The 21,017-nt window shown below is 61.5% G+C and overlaps 1 protein-coding gene across 1 annotated transcript in view; it reads left to right on the top strand.

Annotated features, from left to right (window-relative positions):
* ENG (endoglin) overlaps window positions 1–21,017 on the top strand; it is a 379,947-nt gene that overhangs the window by 144,073 nt on the left and 214,857 nt on the right. The window contains exon 4 of the mRNA XM_085614141.1: window positions 4,973–5,147. Within this exon, the coding sequence (XP_085470267.1) occupies window positions 4,973–5,147 (175 nt within the window). The remainder of the gene's footprint in view (window positions 1–4,972; window positions 5,148–21,017) is intronic.

Genomic DNA, 21,017 nt, shown 5'->3' with positions numbered 1-21,017 from the left:
CATGTCCAGCGCCTCTCACACTGCCTGCTCATCGACCCCATGTCCGGCCCCTCACACACTGCCTGCTCATCGACCCCATGTCCCGCACCTACATGTAGTGCTACCGCCACTAGGACAGAATTCCTGTCATTGGTTTGACCTTTGACCCTGCCTGCAGGTAGGTCGCCCCCCCAGCCGCCACACGGTCCTCCTGTGCCCTGCTGCTGCCTGCCAGTTCCCGCCTCTGCCAAGTGAGCCCCCTGCGCCTGCTGGCCTCTCGCTATTGTTGTGCCCCGTGACCCGTATTTTTCTTCTTCTGTACCCCGTTTTTCATCTGCATTGTGCCCCCTGTGACCCGTTTTTTTCCTCCTTCCGTACCCCGTTTTTCACCTGCATTGTGCCCCCTGTGACCCGTTTTTTCCTTCTTCTGTACCCCGTTTTTCACCTGCATTGTGCCCCCTGTGACCCGTTTTTTCCTTCTTCTGTACCCCGTTTTTTCACCTGCATTGTGCCCCCTGTGACCCGTTTTTTCCTTCTTCTGTACCCCGTTTTTTCACCTGCATTGTGCCCCCTGTGACCCGTATTTTTCTTCTCTGTACCCCGCTCCCTAGTCCCACGCTCCTGCCCGTGCCCCCTCCCCCGGTCCCCCGGGTCCACCTTCCCACCGCTGCACCCTGCGGCCACGCCCCCCGCTGCCCCATTCGCCACCCCGCTCCTGCCCACCAGCTGCTCCTCCCTCCCACTCCCACTTATATGGAGGCCGCGTAGCGGCCGCGCCCGGACTGCGCCCAGTGCCAGGACCCCTGGCCCCCGCCGGAGCCAACCCACCCGACGGAGATACAGTGCCACCGCCCTCCACGCACTCAACACTGGCCGACAGCCAGCCTGCTTCAGAGCCACCCCGAAACGCACCCATGGAGCCTTCACCTGCATCCGGACCTGCACCGCGCACACCAGGACAGGCGCCAACAACAACCACCTCAAGTGCATCCTGCTCAACACTCGCTCCGTCCACAAGCACGCCGTCGAACTCTGGGACCTCCTCGACACAACGGCACCGGACGTCGCTTTCCTCAGGGAAACCTGGATGAACGCCTCCTCAGCCCCCGACATCGCCATAGCCATCCCGGACGGCTATAAGATCACCTGGAGGGACCGCATCAACCAAGCCGGAGGCGGCATCGCCATTGTCTACAGAAACACCATCCGCATCACGACCAACACCGACGACACCCTCACTGCCGCTGAACTCCTCCACTTCCAGATACACACCGACCCCAAGACCACCCTCAGAGGTACCCTCATCTACAGACCCCCGGGACTTCGCACACAATTCAGCGAAGCCATCGCAGACTTCATCAGCCCGCTCGCCCTCGCCTCCTCCGACTACATCCTCAACTTCCACCTGGAGAACAACAAGGACAACAACACCACCACCCTGCTAGACAACCTCGCCAACCTCGGACTCAAGCAACTGGTCAACACCCCCACCCACTACGCCGGCCACACGCTGGACCCCATCTTCTCCTCCAGCAACCACATCTCCTTCAGCCACTCCACTGGACTTCACTGGACTGACCACAGCTGCGTCCACTTCAACTTCAGGAAAACCACAATTCACCACCGCCCGCAACAAGCTCCCTGTAGATGCTGGAGCAAGTTCACCACCGACCAGCTCACCACATCCCTGAGCCAAAACCTACCCTCCTACACTATGGACCCCAACGAATCAGCCCTCAACCTCACACAGTGGATCACCAACTGCGCCGACGCCCTCGCACCACTGAAGAACCCTCCCAGCAACTCCAACAGCAAGAAAGCCTCATGGTTCACCAACGATCTCAAAGACTCCAAAAAATCCTGCCGTACCCTTGAGCAAACTTGGCGCAACGACCAGTCATCAGGAAACATGACAGCCCTCAAGACCGCCATCCGCAAACACCACCAGCTGATCCGCACCACCAAAAGGTCAGCATTCAGAGACCGACTGGTCAACAACTCCCACAACAGCAAGGAACTCTTCAGCATCGTCAAAGAGCTCTCCAACCCCAGTGCCAGCAACAACGACAACATGCCATCACAAGACCTCTGCGACTCACTCGCCACGTTCTTCCACCGCAAGATCGCCGACATCCACGACAGCTTCGGCACCCACACCACATACCCTTCCACCGAGTCTACGCCCCCCACCACCACCCTCTGCACCTGGAACCCCGTCAGCACGGAAGACACCACCCACACGATGAACTCCATCCACTCCGGCTCCCCAGCGGACCCCTGCCCACACCACATCTTCAACAAAGCCGACTCCATCATCGCACCCCAACTCCGGGACATTATCAACAACTCCTTCACATCCGCCACCTTCCCGGAGAGCTGAAAGCATGCAGAGATCAGTGCCCTCCTGAAGAAACCCACCGCGGATCCCACAGACCTCAAGAACTTCCGCCCCATCTCGCTCCTCTCCTTCCCAGCTAAAGTCATCGAGAAGACCGTCAACAAACAGCTGACCACCTTCCTCGAGACGAACGACTCCCTCGACCCATCGCAGTCTGGATTTCGAGCGAACCACAGCACCGAGACCGCCCTCATCGCAGCCACCGACAATATCAGGACCCTGCTGGACAACGGTGAAACGGCCGCCCTCATCCTCCTCGACCTGTCGGCCGCATTCGACACCGTCTGCCACCGCACCCTGACAACCCGTCTCCACCGCGCCGGGGTCTCAGAGAGTCCGTCTCCCGCCCTTCCGCGCAGCGCCCACCTAGATCATCTGCGGCGTACCCCAAGGATCCTCGCTCAGCCCAACCCTCTTCAATGTCTACATGAGCCCCCTCGCAGCCATCGCACGCAAACACAACATCAACATCATCTCCTACGCCGACGACACCCAACTGATCCTCTCCCTCACCAACGACCCCGCCACCGCCAGAGCCAGCTTTTAGGAAGGAATGAAAGACATCACAGAATGGATGAAGCTCAGCCGTCTGAAGCTGAACTCAGACAAGACGGAAGTCCTCATCCTCGGACCATCCCCCTCCGCCTGGGATGACTCCTGTTGGCCCCCCGCCCTGGGAACCGCCCCCAAGCCCACGGACAACGCACGCAACCTGGGGTTCATCCTTGACTCCTCCTTCACTATGACCAAACAAGTCAACGCCGTTACATCTTCCTGCTTCAACACCCTCTGCATGCTCCGTAAGATCTTCCGATGGAACCAGGAAGACGGTCACCCAGGCCCTCGTCACCTGCCGACTGGACTACGGGAACGCCCTCTACGCCGGGACCACCGCCAAACTACAGAATAAACTCCAGCGCATACAGAACGCATCTGCTCGACTCATCCTGGACATTCCCCGACACAGCCACATCTCGGCCCACCTGAGAGACCTGCACTGGCTCCCCGTCAGCAAGAGGATCACGTTCAGACTCCTCACCCACGCACACAAGGCTCTCCATGACATGGGCCCCGAATACCTCAAAACCCGCCTCACGTTCTACACACCTACCCGCCAGCCTTGCCCTCACCACGGTCCCACGGATTCGCAGAACCACCACCGGAGGAAGATCCTTCTCCTACCTGGCGGCCAAGACGTGGAACTCCCTCCCCACCCACCTACGAATGACCCAGGACCATCTCTCCTTCAGGAGGCACCTCAAGACCTGGCTTTTCGAGCAGTAGCACCGCCCCCCCCCCCAGCGCCTTGAGACCCTTGCGGGTGAGTAGCGCGCTCTATAAATGTTCTTGATTGATTGATTGATTGATTGGTTAAGAGCAGCAGCAAAATGGAGTCCAAACCCGAGTCAAGGAGATGAACCTTGAGGGCTTGGAACCCCAACCCCACTTAAGGAACACATTCCAAATAAAGACCACTTGGTGCCAACACTCTCTTCTAAAGACAGTGAAAGCGGTTCTTTATTTTTTTTTCAGAGTTTTATATAGCACAAACTTGACCCGAATGATGAATCGGGTATCAGAGCGCTTTACATAGCACCAGTTGTGTTACATGAGGACACACATTCATTTTTGTTAGACACAGGGACATTAAGTGATTTGCCCAGAATCACAGGAAGTTCAGCGTCATTGCTGAGACTCGAACCCAGTTCCCTCGGTCCGGGGTCAAGCGCCCTAGCCGTTAGGCCAGCTCCTCTCCCTGTGAGTGTTACTTTTAGAAGTCATTGAAGAGCTGGTGTTCAGAACTTGGAGCCGTGGACTCCAGCCCTGCTGCTCTGGTCTGTGGCTGGTGCTCTGGTCTGTGGCTGGTGCTCTGGTCTGTGGCTGCTGCTCTGGTCTGTGGCTGGTGGTAACACCCTCCACGGCCTCTCAGGCTTCACATTGGCACCCTTTAGGGCACCCTGAAGGCCTCGGCAGGACCCACCCGGGGCCTGAAGAGACGACCACATCACGTTCATCCGAGGGACCTCCAGGGCTCCCCTCACCGGCCAGCACCAGCTGCATCACTCACAGAGCCAACGCTACCTGCGCCCCTCTTATCTTGCAGACAAGCGCCCCGCTCCGGGGGTTCTCGGCACATCCAAAGCCCGGACAGCATCAGACTGCAGACACAGACGAGAGAACAGGCCTTCTCTCCGTCACCCAGGCTCTGGAACATCTGCGCTGCCCACCAGGACTGCCCGACACCATCACCCTACACTCACACTCCACCACCAGCCACCTCCTCTCACTCCTTCAGTTTATGAATGTCTGTGACCCTGTACAGCGCTTCGCAGGCCCTTGAGTAGGCGCGCTAAACATACACTCATAATCTGCCTGCCTTAGTGTCATGTTTGGGCAAGCCCTGTGAATATATGTGATATGGGCACGTCAGGGGCCCCTCACTGTCAGGCCTCTGGTTCTGGCTGCCGTCTGCGCCAGGCCCCAGCGGATCCCTTCACGCCCCCTCACGCCCCTTTACACCCCCTCACGCACCGTCACGCCCCTTCACGCCCCCGTACGCACCCTCACGCCTGCTTCTGTTTTTTCTTCCTGTAGCTCCAGCAGAACTCCTTCGCAATGACCAGCACCATGGAGCTGCTGCCGGTGAAGTCCGCGGAGCTGGCCTCAGACAGCCAGGAGCTGCTCCTCTGGGCCCGGGGCCACTTCGGAACCGTCACCTCCTTCGCGGAGCTCCACAGCCCAAGTGCCATCCGCCTCACAGTGGGCTCAGGTGGGTGTTCAGGGGTGCTATCAGGGAAACAGAGCACTGCTCCCCAGGTGTGGCCCCTCTCTGTGGGCTGTCAGTGCTCCCCAGATGTGCCCCTCTCTGTGGGCTGCTGTCTGTGCTCCCCAGATGTGCCCCACTCTGTGAGCTGCTGTCAGTGCTCCCCAGGTGTGGCCCCTCTCTGTGGGCTGCTGTCAGTGCTCCCAGGTGTGGCCCCTCTCTGTGGGGTGCTGTCAGTGCTCCCCAGGTGTGGCCCCTCTCTGTCGGCTGCTGTCAGTGCTCCCAGGTGTGGCCCTTCTCTGTGGTCTGCTGTCAGTGCTCCCCAGGTGTGGCCCCTCTCTGTGGGCTGCTGACGGTGCTCCCTGGGTGTGGCCCCTCTCTGTGAGCTGCTGTCAGTGCTCCCCAGGTGTGGCCCCTCTCTGTGGGCTGCTGTCAGTGCTCCCAGTTGTGGCCCCTCTCTGTGGGGTGCTGTCAGTGCTCCCCAGGTGTGGCCCCTCTCTGTCGGCTGCTGTCAGTGCTCCCAGGTGTGGCCCTTCTCTGTGGTCTGCTGTCAGTGCTCCCCAGGTGTGGCCCCTCTCTGTGGGCTGCTGACGGTGCTCCCTGGGTGTGGCCCCTCTCTGTGAGCTGCTGTCAGTGCTCCCCAGGTGTGGCCCCTCTCTGTGGGCTGCTGTCAGTGCTCCCAGGTGTGGCCCCTCTCTGTGGGGTGCTGTCAGTGCTCCCCAGGTGTGGCCCCTCTCTGTCGGCTGCTGTCAGTGCTCCCAGGTGTGGCCCTTCTCTGTGGTCTGCTGTCAGTGCTCCCCAGGTGTGGCCCTCTCTGTCGGCTGCTGTCAGTGCTCCCCAGTTCTGGCCCCTCACCGTGGTCTGCTGTCTGTGGTCCCCAGGTGTGGCCCCTCTCCGTCAGTTGCTGTCAGTGCTCTGCAGATGTGGCCCTTCTCGGTGGACTGCTGTCAGTGCTCCCCAGGTGTGGCCCGTCTCTGTGGGGTGCTGTCAGTGCTCCCCAGGTGTGGCCCGTCTCTGTGGGCTGCTGACGGTGCTCCCTGGGTGCGGCCCTGTCTGTGAGGTGCTGTCGGCCCTCCGTGAGTGGGGCCCTGTCTGTGGGGTGCTGTCGGCACTCCGTTGGTGGTGCCTTGTCTGTGAGATGCTCTCAGCGCTCCCTGGGTGGTGTCCTGGGCCACCGCGGCCCTTGCAGGTAAGAGCGGTGGGCTAAGTAGGGGGATTTCGACAGACGATGACGTCGGAAAATTAATTGTCGATTTAATCTTCCCTCGTCATTGTCCGTCGCAATCAGACCCACCCGGCCCACTGCTCTTACTTGCAGGGGCCGCGGCGCTCCCTGGGTGGGGCCCTGTCTGTGGGGTGCTCTCAGCGCTCCCTGGGTGGGGCCCTGTCTGTGGGGTACTGTCGGCCCTCCCTGGGTGGGGCCCTGTCTGTGGGGTGCTGTTGCTGCTCCCTGGGTGGGGCCCTGTCTGTGGGGTGCTGTCTGTGGGGTGCTGTTGCCGCTCCCTGGGTGGGTGCCCTGTCTGTGGGGTGCTGTGAGCACTCCCTGGGTGGGGTCCTGTCTGTGGGATGTTCTCAGTGCTCCCTGGGTGGGGCACTGTCTGTGGGGTGCTGTCGCCGCTCCCTGGGTGTGGTCCTGTCTGTGGGGTGCTCTCAGCACTCCCTGGGTGGGGTCTGCCCTGTCTGTGGGGTGCTCTCAGCGCTCCCTGGGTGGGGCCCTCTCTGTGGGGTGCTGTCGGCCCTCCCTGGGTGGTGCCCTGTCTATGGGGTGCTGTCGCTGCTCCATGGTTGGGGCCCTGTCTGTGGGGTGCTGTCTGTGGGGTGCTGTTGTCGCTCCCTGGGTGGGTGCCCTGTCTGTGGGGTGCTGTGAGCACTCCCTGGGTGGGGTCCTGCCTGTGGGATGTTCTCAGTGCTCCCTGGGTGGGGCACTGTCTGTGGGGTGCTGTCGCCGCTCCCTGGGTGGGGTCCTGTCTGTGGGGTGCTCTCAGCACTCCCTGGGTGGGGTCCTGTCTGTGGGGTGCTGTGAGCACTCCCTGGGTTGGGCCCTGCCTGTGGGGTGCTGTGAGCACTCCCTTGGTGGTGCCCTGTCTGTGGGGCACTGTTGGCTATCCCTGGGTGGGATTCTGTCTGTGGGTGCTGTCGGCCCTCCCTGGGTGGGGCCCTGTCTGTGGGGTGCTGTGAGCACTCCCTGGGTGGTGCCCTGTCTGTGGGGTGCTGTGAGCACACCCTGGGTGGGGCCCTGTCTGTGGGGTGCTCTCAGCGCTCCCTGGGTGGGGTCCTGTCTGTGGGGTGCTCTCAGCGCTCCCTGGGTGGGGTCCTGTCTGTGGGGTGCTCTCAGCGCTCCCTGGGTGGGGTCCTGTCTGTAGGGTGCTGTGAGCACTCCCTGGGTGGGGCCCTGCCTGTGGGGTGCTGTGAGCACTCCCTTGGTGGTGCCCTGTCTGTGGGGCACTGTTGGCTATCCCTGGGTGGGATTCTGTCTGTGGGTGCTGTCGGCCCTCCCTGGGTGGGGCCCTGTCTGTGGGGTGCTGTGAGCACTCCCTGGGTGGTGCCCTGTCTGTGGGGTGCTGTGAGCACTCCCTAGGTGGGGCCCTGTCTGTGGGATGCTTTCTGTGGGGGTGCTGTTGCCGCTCCCTGGGTGGGTGCCCTGTCTGTGGGGTGCTGTGAGCACTCCCTGGGTGGGGTCCTGTCTGTGGGATGTTCTCAGCGCTCCCTGGGTGGGGTCCTGTCTGTGGGGTGCTGTCGCCGCTCCCTGGGTGGGGTCCTGTCTGTGGGGTGTTCTCAGCGCTCCCTGGGTGGGGTCCTGTCTGTGGGGTGCTCTCAGCGCTCCCTGGGTGGGGTCCTGTCTGTGGGGTGCTGTGAGCACTCCCTGGGTGGGGCCCTGCCTGTGGGGTGCTGTGAGCACTCCCTTGATGGCGCCCTGTCTGTGGGGCACTGTTGGCTATCCCTGGGTGGGATTCTGTCTGTGGGTGCTGTCGGCCCTCCCTGGGTGGGGCTCTGTCTGTGGGGTGCTGTCGCCGCTCCCTGGGTGGGGCCCTGTCTGTGGGGTGCTGTGAGCACTCCCTGGGTGGGGCCCTGTCTGTGGGGTGCTGTGAGCACTCCCTGGGTGGGGTCCTGTCTGTGGGGTGCTGTGAGCACTCCCTGGGTGGGGTCCTGTCTGTGGGGTGCTGTGAGCACTCCCTGGGTGGGGCTCTGTCTGTGGGGTGCTGTGAGCGCTCCCTGGGTGGGGCCCTGTCTGTGGGGTGCTGTGAGCGCTCCCTGGGTGGGGCCCTGTCTGTGGGGTGCTGTGAGCACTCCCTGGGTGGTGCCCTGTCTGTGGGGTGCTGTGAGCACTCCCTGGGTGGGGCCCTGTCTGTGGGGTGCTGTGAGCACTCCCTGGGTGGGGTCCTGTCTGTGGGGTGCTGTGAGCACTCCCTGGGTGGGGTCCTGTCTGTGGGGTGCTGTGAGCACTCCCTGGGTGGGGCTCTGTCTGTGGGGTGCTGTGAGCGCTCCCTGGGTGGGGCCCGGTATGTGGAGCACTGTTGGCTATCCCTGGGTGGGATTCTGTCTGTGGGTGCTGTCGGCCCTCCCTGGGTGGGGCCCTGTCTGTGGGGTGCTCTCAGCGCTTGTTGGACAGGCCACATGAAGGGCTTGCTCCCTCCCCGCATGACAGGGCCCGAGCCCCGGCCCCCCAGGTGTTACCCACAGAAACAACCCGCACCCCGTGTCATACGGGACTCTTGCCCCCGGACATCTCTGTATCATGGGGCCGAACCACTACCGGCTTCCTCGCCCAGCCCGGCCGCCATCTTTGACACTGCACCACGAGGCCGCGTGGCCTCAGCTCGACCCTAACCCTGGGCCTGGCCAGGCCCCGACATCCCGGCACCACCATCCACCCAGGAGGTGAACGGACCACTTGGCAGGTCGATGGGAGAAAGAAGTGTCGATGGCTCTCCCCCGCCAGGTGCCGATCGCCCCCCCAGCTCCCCCGGGCGCTGGCTCCACCCCCCTGCTGGGTGTCTGGACTCCCTCACCCCGGACCTCCCGGCCTCCAAGTGCGAGGGGCCGAACATCAAAGGGCGCCAGACCTATAACTGGGGCAGCTCCAGAGCAGGAAGGCAGTTGTATCCTGGAGTCGAGAGACACCGAGAAGAACTCATCCTTGACGGACTACCGGCGCTGCCGTAGCCCTGCCTTGTGAACTATCACTCTGCCTGCTGGCGCTGCCGCGGCCTTCTGCATCCTCCATCCTCGTCGGGACCTGCTGGCGCTGCCGCGGACCGTTGTACCTACCACCTTCATTGGGACCTGCTGGCGCTGCCGCGGACCGTTGTAACTACCACCTTCGTTGGGACCTGCTGGCGCTGCCGCGGCCCGTTGTAACCTCCACCTTCATCGGGACCTGCTGGCGCTGCCGCGGACCGTGTAACGACCACCTTCACCGGGACCTGCTGGCGCTGCCGCGGCCCGTCCAACTAGAACACCGAGCTCGAGGATTGTGAGATATCATTTCATCGCATCTACCAGATTGGTAACAAGACTGTCCCGCTACCCCCTTTCCCAACCAAGAGACTAGAACCGAGGGGACCCCTGAGTCCTGACCTCCTTGTACCATTCTATCGTACCTAAAGATTGCTTATAAATAACGTTAAAACCTATCTTTGTGTGGTGTACATCTGTGGGGGGGAAGTTACTCGTCTGTACGATCGCTGGAGACGGCTCTCCCCGGAGACCTCTCCCCTTGTCCTCGGCCGACCCTCCCGGTCCGTCTAACATTGGTGGCCAGCGGCGCGATCCGAATCAACGTGTAATCGTACAGAGAGTAGCTCACCCCACGACAAAACCACGATGTCAACCAAAGAGAGCGGATCCACCGAGAAAATCCAGATGGAGAAATTGGAAGAGTACAGCCATCGTGAATTGAAACAATTCTGCATCGAACTAGGCATTGCTACCACCGGCCTGAGTACCAAAGGCGATTTCAAGCACGCCATTGAGTCGTGGGCAGAAACCGGGGCTGCCAGATCCCCGGACCAAAACATTACAGCATCAGAGAGGAACACCACGGCTCCCGAAGAGCGAAGAACGGGCCTCTCGCAGGAAGAGATCCAAGAGAGAGAAAAAAACAGACTACATGAGTTAGAAATGGCACGGCTCAAAATGGACGGTGTTGGACAGGCCTCACAGACGGCTCGCGCCCTCCCCGCTCGACAAGGCCAGGACTCCGGGCCACCTGGCATAACCCCGCGACCAGCACCTGTACCCTGTCCCCCGACGGACCCTCTGCCCTCGGACCCCTACTCATCACGGGGTCCAGCCCCACCGGCTTTCCCGGCCGGGTCAAGCCGCCATCTTGGACCCTGTACCACGCGGCCGCCTGGCCTCCCCTCGACCCTAACCCCGGGCCTGGCCGGCCCCGACATCCCGGCACCACTATCCACCCAGGAGGTGAGCGGTCCACTTGGCAGGTCAATGGGAGACCGAAGTGTCAAGGGCTCTCCCCCGCCAGGTGCCGATCGCTCCCAGCTCCCCCGGGCACTGGCTCCACCCCCTGCTGGGTGTCTGGACACCTTCATCCCGGACCCTCCAACCTCCAAGTGCGAGGGTCCGGACATCAAAGGGCACCAGCCCTATAACTGAGGCAGCTCCGGAGCAGGAAGGCAGTTGTATCCTGGAGTCGAGAGACACCGAGTGAACTCAACCCTGACGGTCTACTGGCGCTGCCGTAGCCCGCTCTTGTGAACCATCGTCCTGCCTGCTGGCGCTGCCGCGGCCTTCTGCTACCTTCATCTTCCTGGGACCTGCTGGCGCTGCCGCGGCCCGTTGTACCGACCATCCTCACCGGGACCTGCTGGCGCTGCCGCGGCCCTCTGCAACCTTCATCTTCCTGGGACCTGCTGGCGCTGCCGCGGCCCGTTGTAACGACCATCCTCACCGGGACCTGCTGGCGCTGCCGCGGACCGTTCATCTTCCAGGGACCTGCTGGCGCTGCCGCGGCCCGTTGTATCGACCATCCGCACCGGGACCTGCTGGCGCTGCCGCGGCCCATACCACCTAACCACCAAGCTCGAGGATTGTGAGCTCATCACCATCTCGTCCGAATTACCTGATTGGTAAATAGACTGTCCCGCTACCCCCTTCCCTACCTTACGAGACTCTAATCGAGGGGACCCCTGAGTCCAGACCTCCTTGTACCATTTTACCGTACCTTAAATAAGTGCCTATAAAGATCACTGAACCTTATCCGGGTGTGGTATTTGTCTGTGGGGGGGAAGTTACTTGTCTGTACGATCGCTGGAGACGGCTCTCCCCGGAGACCTCTCCTCCTGACCCCGGCCGACCCTCCCGGTCCGTCTACCTTTTCTAACATTGGTGGCCAGCGGCGGGATCCGAATCAACGCGTAATCGTACAGAGAGTAGCTCACCCCACGACAAAGCACGATGTCGACCAAAGATAGCAGCTCCACCGAGAAGTTCCAAATGGAGAAACTAGAGGAGTACAACCACCGCGAACTGAGACAATTTTGCATAGAACTTGGCATTGCTACCACTGGCCTGAGTACCAAGGATGACCTAAAGCACGCCCTTGAGTCGTGGACAGAAACGGGGGTCGCAAGACCCTCCGACCAAAACAGCGTTACACCAGAGGGGAACGCCACGACTCCCGAGGAACGGGGAACGGGCCTCTCACCGGAGGAGATACGAGAAAGAGACAGAGTCAGACTGCACGAATTAGAGATGGCACGACTCAAGATGGATGGGGAGCTCAAGTTAGCTGAACAGAAACTCAACCTCGAGCATATGCGGATTCGAGAGGAGCGAGAAGAAAAACAGAGACAGAGAGAGCTGGAAGAGAAAAAGATAACGCTCGAGCACGAGCGCCAATTGGCAGAGATAGAACTGCGCAAACAGCATAAGGACTTGGGGGTGCCTGAAAGACCACACACCCCGGGACCAACTGAGAAAAAAGTTCACATCCCCAAGGATGTGGTCCGCGAGTATGTCCGAGAAGACGACATACAACAATGGTTTAAGGCCTATGAGATCGCAATGACCTCCCACCGGATCGACCGGAGTGATTGGGGAGCCGGACTTTGGGGGAGATTTATCAACGAGGGTCGCGATGCCCTGCTGCAGCTCCCCGATCACCAAATGTCGTCCTACGACCACATGAAGGCTGCCCTCCTCACCCGCTACGGCCTCACGCCCGAGATGTACCGCCAGAGGTTCAGGGATTGCACCCGGATCCCAGGTACCACTTGGGTGGAATACGTGAACTATTTCAGCCGGGCCTTCGAGGGTTGGATCAAGGGAAGTCAGGTCACCACCTACGAACAGCTCTTCAACCTCATGGTATGGGAACACCTGTCAAACAACTGCTTCGTCGAGCTCCGGCAGCACCTACTCGACAGTAAGCTGACTGACCCCCGGCAGCTCGCCGCCGAAGCTGACCGGTGGGAGAGCACCCGAGTGGGCCGGAAAGGGCCACACGACCAGAACAGAAGCAACCAAGGCCAGCACCGTCCTCGGGGAGGAGGAGGAGGCCAGGGGCGGGGGAGAGACGCCTTGCCAGCAACAACCGTGGCCAGCACCCCGCCGCCGGCCGGCCGGGGCAACCCCCCGTTGCGGCCTGGGTACCGAGCCAACGTCACGTGCCACAGATGCCAGCGACTAGGCCACTACGCCAACGATCCGAACTGCCCGCTGAACCAAACGCCCAAACCCCGCCAGGTAGCTGCCGCTGCCCTGGGGGAGGAGCAGCCGTTGGAGGGTCCCGAGGAGTGTGAGCCAGACCAGCAAGGGTGGGAACCGGCCGCCATGGTCCTGGCATGCTTAGGGGGAAGAGACATGGTTCCGCGGGCTCCCCTACCCGCCAACACCAGGAAATACGGTCAGTGGGTGACCATTAATGGACAGAGAGCTGAGGCCTTGCGCGACACCGGCGCCAGCGTGACGGCCGTCCGCTGTCACCTGGTGAAGCCCGAGCAGATCTTGCCGAACATTCTCTGCCCCGTCCGCTCGGCAGATAACTCTGAAAGCATGTGCAAGATGGCCTGCGTCCCGTTTGAATGGGGAGGGGTCTCCGGCCTACTGAAAGTGACGGTCCGGGACGATGCCCCCGTGGACTGCCTCCTGGGGAATGACCTCGAGAGTTCCCCGTGGGCCACCGTCGAGAGAAGAGAGCACTTGGGGATGCTGGGCCTCCCGGACTGGGCCTGCATAACCACCCGATCCATGGCCGGCCGGGCCGCCCCCGATCAGAAGAAACCGAATGGCCGGCACCTCCGCCCCCGGTTGCCCCCGTAGAGGACAACGGCGAGGCCGACCTCCCAGACCCGGCCCCCGAAGAAAACGCGCAACCCCAGGACCTTCCGGATCTGGCTCAGTGGCGGCAAGAAGGGGGGCCCACCCAAGAACAGTTCCGCCAGGAGCAAAAGACCTGTCCCTCCCTCGAGGGACTTCGCCAACAAGCCAGCACCCAAGCCGCCGGGGACACCACCGGAACCCACTGGGTCTACTGGGATAACGACCTACTCTACAGCGAGCAAAGAATCGCCGAGCTGGGGGCCAGTCGAGTTCTGGTGGTACCGCTCCGCTTCCGAGACTTTCTACTCAACCTAGCCCACGATGTCCCCCTGGCTGGGCACCTGGGCCAAGATAAAACGTACAGTCGACTGGTGACCCACTTTTTCTGGCCAAAAATGAGGAATGACGTCCTGAACCACTGCCGATCGTGCCCCACATGCCAAGCAAGCGGGAAGAGTGGCCGGAAGCTTAAGGCTCCTCTACAACCCTTCCCGGTGGTCACCACCCCGTTCGAGAGGGTGGGGATAGACATTGTGGGGCCGCTGGACCCTCGCACGGCACAAGGACACAGGTTCATCTTGGTACTAGTGGACCATGCCACCCGCTATCCCGAGGCGGTGCCCCTACGGACCGTGACCGCTCCAGTGGTTGGCCGGGCCCTGATGGGGATCTTCTCCCGGGTAGGCTTCCCCCGAGAAGTCGTCAGCGACCGAGGTACGAACTTCATATCGAAGTACATGAAGTCCCTCTGGCAACAATGCGGGGTCACATACAGATTCACGACCCCCTATCACCCCCAAGGAAACGGACTAGTGGAGCGGTTCAACCGCACTCTCAAAGGGATGATTGGGGGATTGGAAGAGCCTCTCCGTCGCCAGTGGGATGTACTGCTCCCGTGCCTCCTCTTCGCCTACCGAGAAGTACCCCAGAAGTCCCTCGGCTTTAGCCCCTTTGAACTCCTATACGGACACCCTGTGCGAGGGCCCCTCAGCCTCGTGAAGGAGGGCTGGGAGTTGGCCCCCCTAACGACCCCTCCAGACGTCTTCAAATACCTCCTGGCCTTACGAAACCAGACCCGGCGCTTCAGGGAGATTGCCAAGGCGAACCTCGAGGCCAGCCAGGAAGACATGAAGAGGTGGTATGACCACAATGCCTCCTCCGTGGAATTCGAGCCGGGGCAGCAAGTATGGGTAATGTCCCCCACCGAACCGTGTGCCCTGCAAGATAAGTGGACGGGGCCCTTCAAAGTGGTCGAGCGCAAAAGCCCCGTCACTTATCTCATCGACCTGGGGACCTCCCGGAACCCCCTTCGGGTCCTCCACACCAACCGGCTCAAACCGCACTTTGTGCGCTCCGAACTAAGCCTCTTGATGGCTACGGACAGTGGCACAGAAGAAGACTCCGAGCCCCTCCCGGATCTCCTGAAGACTCAAGAGAAGGACGGGTCCGTGGATGGGGTCCGGCTCTCTGACGCCCTCACTACGGAGCAACGACAGGACTGCCGGGACCTCCTGCTGCAGTACGCTGCCCTGTTCTCCCTCACCCCCGGGGTCACCCCCTGGTGTTTGCACGACGTAGACACCGGGGACAGTCCCCCTGTCCGGCACCGGGCCTACCGCGTACCAGATCGGGTACGGGCCTGCATACAGGAGGAAGTGGCCAAGATGCTCACGATCGGGGTCATCGAGCCCTCGGACAGTCCCTGGGCCAGCCCGGTCGTACTAGTCCCCAAAGCCGCTGCCCCCGGCACCGCACCTGAACTGAGATTCTGCGTCGACTACCGGGGCTTGAACGCTGTCACCCGGACCGACGCTCATCCCATCCCCCGAGCAGACGAGCTGATCGACCGGCTGGGGGCCGCCCGCTACCTTAGTATCTTCGACCTAACGGCGGGCTACTGGCAAATCGGCCTCACACCCAGGGCTCAGGAACGGTCGGCCTTCTCCACCCCCGATGGCCACTATCAATTTAAGGTCATGCCCTTTGGCATGAAGAATGCCCCCGCCACGTTCCAACGCCTTGTGAACCAGGTCTTGGCGGGGCTTGAAGAATTCAGCGCTGCCTACCTGGACGATATCGCTGTGTACAGCCGCCACTGGTCCGACCACCTCCGTCACCTCCAAGAGGTCCTACAAGCCCTCCAGCGGGCCGGCCTCACCATTAAGGCCGGCAAGTGCCAGATTGGCCAAGGGTCTGTGACCTACCTTGGGCACCAAGTGGGGAGCGGGCTGGTGGCCCCCCTACAACTTAAGATTGCTGCCATCCAGTCCTGGCAGCCCCCCGTCACCCAGACCGAGGTCCGAGCCTTCTTGGGGCTCACCGGCTACTACCGGCGGTTCGTGAAGGAATACGGCAGCATCGTGGGGCCCCTCACGGGTCTCACATCCAAGAACCAGCCAAAGCGGGTCAATTGGACTCCTGACTGTCAAGCGGCCTTCGAGGAGCTGAAGGCCGCCCTGTGCACCGCCCCGGTGCTCCAGGCCCCCGATTACAGTCGGGAGTTTGTGGTGCAGACCGACGCCTCCGACCACGGCATCGGAGCCGTCCTCTCTCAGTTGAACCCCGAAGGTCAGGACCAGCCGGTGGCCTTCATCAGTCGACGTCTCCTGGCCCGAGAACAGCGTTGGAGCACCATCGAGAGGGAAGCCTTCGCAGTGGTGTGGGCCCTCAAAAAGCTCCGGCCCTATCTCTTCGGTACCCACTTCCGGGTACAGACCGACCATCGACCCCTGCAATGGCTGATGCAGATGCGGGGGGAGAACCCAAAACTCTTGCGCTGGTCCATTTCCCTGCAGGGAATGGACTTCACTGTGGAGCACCGACCGGGCCGAGACCACGCCAACGCGGATGGCCTGTCCCGCTTTTTCCGCCTCGACGAAGAGAGTCCCCAAGGAGATGGGTGACTCTCCCCGCCTTCAGCTGGGGGGGACGCATGTTGGACAGGCCTCACAGACGGCTCGCGCCCTCCCCGCTCGACAAGGCCAGGACTCCGGGCCACCTGGCATAACCCCGCGACCAGCACCTGTACCCTGTCCCCCGACGGACCCTCTGCCCTCGGACCCCTACTCATCACGGGGTCCAGCCCCACCGGCTTTCCCGGCCGGGTCAAGCCGCCATCTTGGACCCTGTACCACGCGGCCGCCTGGCCTCCCCTCGACCCTAACCCCGGGCCTGGCCGGCCCCGACATCCCGGCACCACTATCCACCCAGGAGGTGAGCGGTCCACTTGGCAGGTCAATGGGAGACCGAAGTGTCAAGGGCTCTCCCCCGCCAGGTGCCGATCGCTCCCAGCTCCCCCGGGCACTGGCTCCACCCCCTGCTGGGTGTCTGGACACCTTCATCCCGGACCCTCCGACCTCCAAGTGCGAGGGTCCGGACATCAAAGGGCACCAGCCCTATAACTGAGGCAGCTCCGGAGCAGGAAGGCAGTTGTATCCTGGAGTCGAGAGACACCGAGTGAACTCAACCCTGACGGTCTACTGGCGCTGCCGTAGCCCGCTCTTGTGAACCATCGTCCTGCCTGCTGGCGCTGCCGCGGCCTTCTGCTACCTTCATCTTCCTGGGACCTGCTGGCGCTGCCGCGGCCCGTTGTACCGACCATCCTCACCGGGACCTGCTGGCGCTGCCGCGGCCCTCTGCAACCTTCATCTTCCTGGGACCTGCTGGCGCTGCCGCGGCCCGTTGTAACGACCATCCTCACCGGGACCTGCTGGCGCTGCCGCGGACCGTTCATCTTCCAGGGACCTGCTGGCGCTGCCGCGGCCCGTTGTATCGACCATCCGCACCGGGACCTGCTGGCGCTGCCGCGGCCCATACCACCTAACCACCAAGCTCGAGGATTGTGAGCTCATCACCATCTCGTCCGAATTACCTGATTGGTAAATAGACTGTCCCGCTACCCCCTTCCCTACCTTACGAGACTCTAATCGAGGGGACCCCTGAGTCCAGACCTCCTTGTACCATTTTACCGTACCTTAAATAAGTGCCTATAAAGATCACTGAACCTTATCCGGGTGTGGTATTTGTCTGTGGGGGGGAAGTTACTTGTCTGTACGATCGCTGGAGACGGCTCTCCCCGGAGACCTCTCCTCCTGACCCCGGCCGACCCTCCCGGTCCGTCTACCTTTTCTAACAGACGGTGAACTAAAATTAGCCGAACAAAAGCTGAACCTAGAGCATCTGCGGCTCCGAGAAGAACGGGAAGAAAAACAGAGGCAGAGAGAGCTCGAAGAAAAGAGATTAGCATACGAACACGAGCGCAAACTGGCAGAGATAGACCTACGGAAGCAGAACAAAGAACTGGAGGTGCCCGAGCGACCACGCACCCCGGGAGCGACAGAAAAGAAAGTCCACATCCCCAAGGATGTCGTTCGAGAGTATGTCCGAGAAGACGACATACAACAGTGGTTCAAGGCCTACGAGATCGCCATGACCTCCCACCGGATCGATCGAAGTGACTGGGGAGCCGGTCTATGGGGGAGGTTCGTCAATGAAGGCCGCGATGCCCTGTTACAGCTCCCAGACCACCTGATGTCATCCTATGACCACATGAAGGCTGCCCTCCTCACCCGATATGGGCTCACACCCGAAATGTACCGCCAGAGGTTCCGAGACTGCACCCGGATCCCGGGTACAACTTGGGTGGAATATGTCAACTATTTCAGCCGAGCCTTCGAGGGTTGGATCAAGGGAAGCCACGTAACGACCTACGAGCAACTTTTTAATCTCATGGTGTGGGAGCACCTCTCTAACAACTGCTTCGTCGAGCTCAGGCAGCACCTCCTCGACAGTAAATTGACTGACCCACGGCAACTCGCCGCCGAAGCTGACCGTTGGGAAAGCACCCGAGTGGGCCGGAGAGGGCCGCACGAACAGAACCGGAACAACCAAGGTCAGCACCGTCCCCGAGGAGGAGGAGGAGGCCAGGGACGAGGAAGAGACACCGTCCCGGCCGCTCCCGCTGCCAGCACCCCGCCCCCGGCCAGCCGGGGCAACCCCCCGATGCGCGCGGGGCTCCGAGCCAATGTCACGTGCCACCGATGCCAGCGAGTCGGCCACTACGCCAATGACCCGAACTGTCCACAGAACCAAACCCCGATACCCCGCCAGGTAGCTGCCGCCGCCCTGGGGGGAGAACAAATCTCCGAAGAACAGGAAGAATACGAGCAGGGTCAACAAGAGTGGGAACCGGCCGCCATGGTTCTAGCGTGCCTAGGGGGAAGAGACATGGTCCCGCGGGCTCCCCTACCCGCCAACACCAGGAAATATAGTCAGTGGGTGAACATTAATGGACGCCGGGCCGAGGCACTACGTGACAAGGGGGCCAGTGTGACGGCCGTCCGCTGTCACCTGGTAAAATCAGAGCAGATCCTGCCGAACATTCTCTGCCCCGTCCGTTCAGCCGACAATTCGGAGAGTCTATGTCGGATGGCCTGCGTCCCCTTCGAATGGGGAGGAGTCTCCGGCATGTTGAAGGTGACGGTCCGAGATGATGCCCCCGTGGACTGTCTCCTGGGGAATGATCTTGAGAGTTCCCCGTGGGCCGCCGTAGAAAGAAGAGAGCACCTAGGGATGTTGGGCCTCCCGGACTGGGCGTGCGTAACCACCCGGTCCATGGCCGCCCGTGCCATCCCCCGACCAGAAGAACCAGAATGGCCAGCACCTCCTCCCCCGATCGCTCCAGTAGAGGACACCGACCATACCGACCCCCCAGAGCAAACCCCCGAAGGGCTCGCTCAGCCCCAGGACCTTCCCAACCTGGCTCAGTGGCGTCAAGAAGGGGGGCCCACCCAGGAACAGTTCCGTCAAGAACAGAAGACCTGTCCCTCCCTCGAGGGACTCCGCCAGCAAGCCCTCGCCCAGAGCGCAGGGGACACCACCGGAGCCCATTGGATCTATTGGGACAACGAACTATTGTACAGTGAACAGAGAATCGCGGAGTTAGGGGCCAGTCGAGTGCTGGTGGTGCCCCTCCGTTTTAGAGACTTCCTGTTAAATTTGGCCCACGATGTCCCTCTGGCTGGACACCTGGGCCAGGACAAAACCTACAGTCGCCTGGTGACCCACTTTTTCTGGCCAAAGATGAGAAACGACGTCCTCAACCACTGCCGGTCCTGCCCCACGTGCCAGGCCAGCGGGAAGAGCGGCCGCAAACTCAAAGCACCTCTGCAGCCCTTCCCAGTTGTCACCACCCCATTCGAGAGGGTGGGGATAGACATTGTGGGGCCCCTGGACCCCCGTACAGCACAAGGACATTGGTTCATCCTGGTACTGGTGGACCACGCCACCCGCTACCCCGAGACTGTACCCCTGCGAACTGTAACAGCCCCGGTGGTCGGCCGGGCCTTAATGGGGATCTTCTCCCGGGTGGGCTTCCCCCGAGAAGTCGTCAGCGACAGAGGCACAAACTTTATTTCGAAGTACATGAAGTCCCTCTGGCAACAGTGCGGGGTCACCTACCGATTCACGACCCCCTATCACCCTCAAGGAAACGGACTAGTCGAGCGGTTCAACCGCACGCTCAAGGGAATGATTGGGGGGTTGGAAGAACCCCTCCGTTGCCAGTGGGATGTACTACTTCCGTGCCTCCTCTTCGCCTATCGAGAAGTTCCCCAGAAGTCCCTCGGCTTTAGCCCTTTCGAACTCTTGTACGGGCACCCGGTGCGAGGGCCCCTCAGCCTAGTCAAAGAAGGTTGGGAGATGGCCCCCCTAAAGACCCCTCCAGACGTCTTCAAGTACCTCCTGACCCTACGCAATCAGACCAGGCGATTCCGAGAGATGGCGAAAGCGAACCTTGAGGCCAGTCAGGAGGACATGAAAAAATGGTACGATCAAAATGCCTCCTCCATCGAATTCGAACCTGGCCAACAAGTGTGGGTGATGTCCCCCACCGAACCATGTGCCTTGCAGGACAAGTGGACGGGGCCCTTCCAAGTGGTCGAACGCAAGAGCCCCGTCACCTATCTCATCGATATGGAATCTCCACGGAACCCCCTCCGGGTCCTCCACACCAACAGACTCAAACCCCACTTTGTGCGCTCGGAGCTCAGCCTCCTAATGGCTACAGACAGTGGAGCGGAAGAAGACTCCGAGCCTCTCCCTGATCTCCTGAAGACTCGTGAAAAAGATGGTTCCGTGGACGGTGTCCGGCTCTCCGATGCCCTCACCCCGGAACAGCGCCAAGGCTGCCGGGACCTCCTGCTGCAGTTTGCTACCTTGTTTTCCCTCACCCCAGGGGTCACCCCCTGGTGCTTGCACGACGTGGACACTGGGGACAGTCCCCCTATCAGACACCGGGCGTACCGCGTACCAGATCGGGTACGGGCCTGCATCCAAGAGGAGGTATCAAAGATGCTCACGCTCGGGGTCATCGAGCCCTCGGACAGCCCCTGGGCCAGCCCGGTCGTGCTGGTCCCCAAAGCTGCTGCCCCCGGCACCACTCCTGAGCTCCGATTCTGCGTCGACTATCGGGGCTTGAATGCTGGTACCAGAACCGACGCTCATCCCATCCCCCGAGCGGATGAACTAATCGACCGCATGGGGGCTGCCCGCTACCTCAGCATCTTCGACCTGACAGCGGGCTACTGGCAGATC

Source organism: Triturus cristatus, chromosome 1_2 (genome assembly GCF_964204655.1).
Source record: "Triturus cristatus chromosome 1_2, aTriCri1.1, whole genome shotgun sequence".
NCBI classification, from domain to species: Eukaryota; Metazoa; Chordata; class Amphibia; order Caudata; family Salamandridae; genus Triturus; species Triturus cristatus.
Note: the sequence above shows the minus strand (reverse complement) of the source record. Positions and strands in the feature narration are given on the sequence as shown.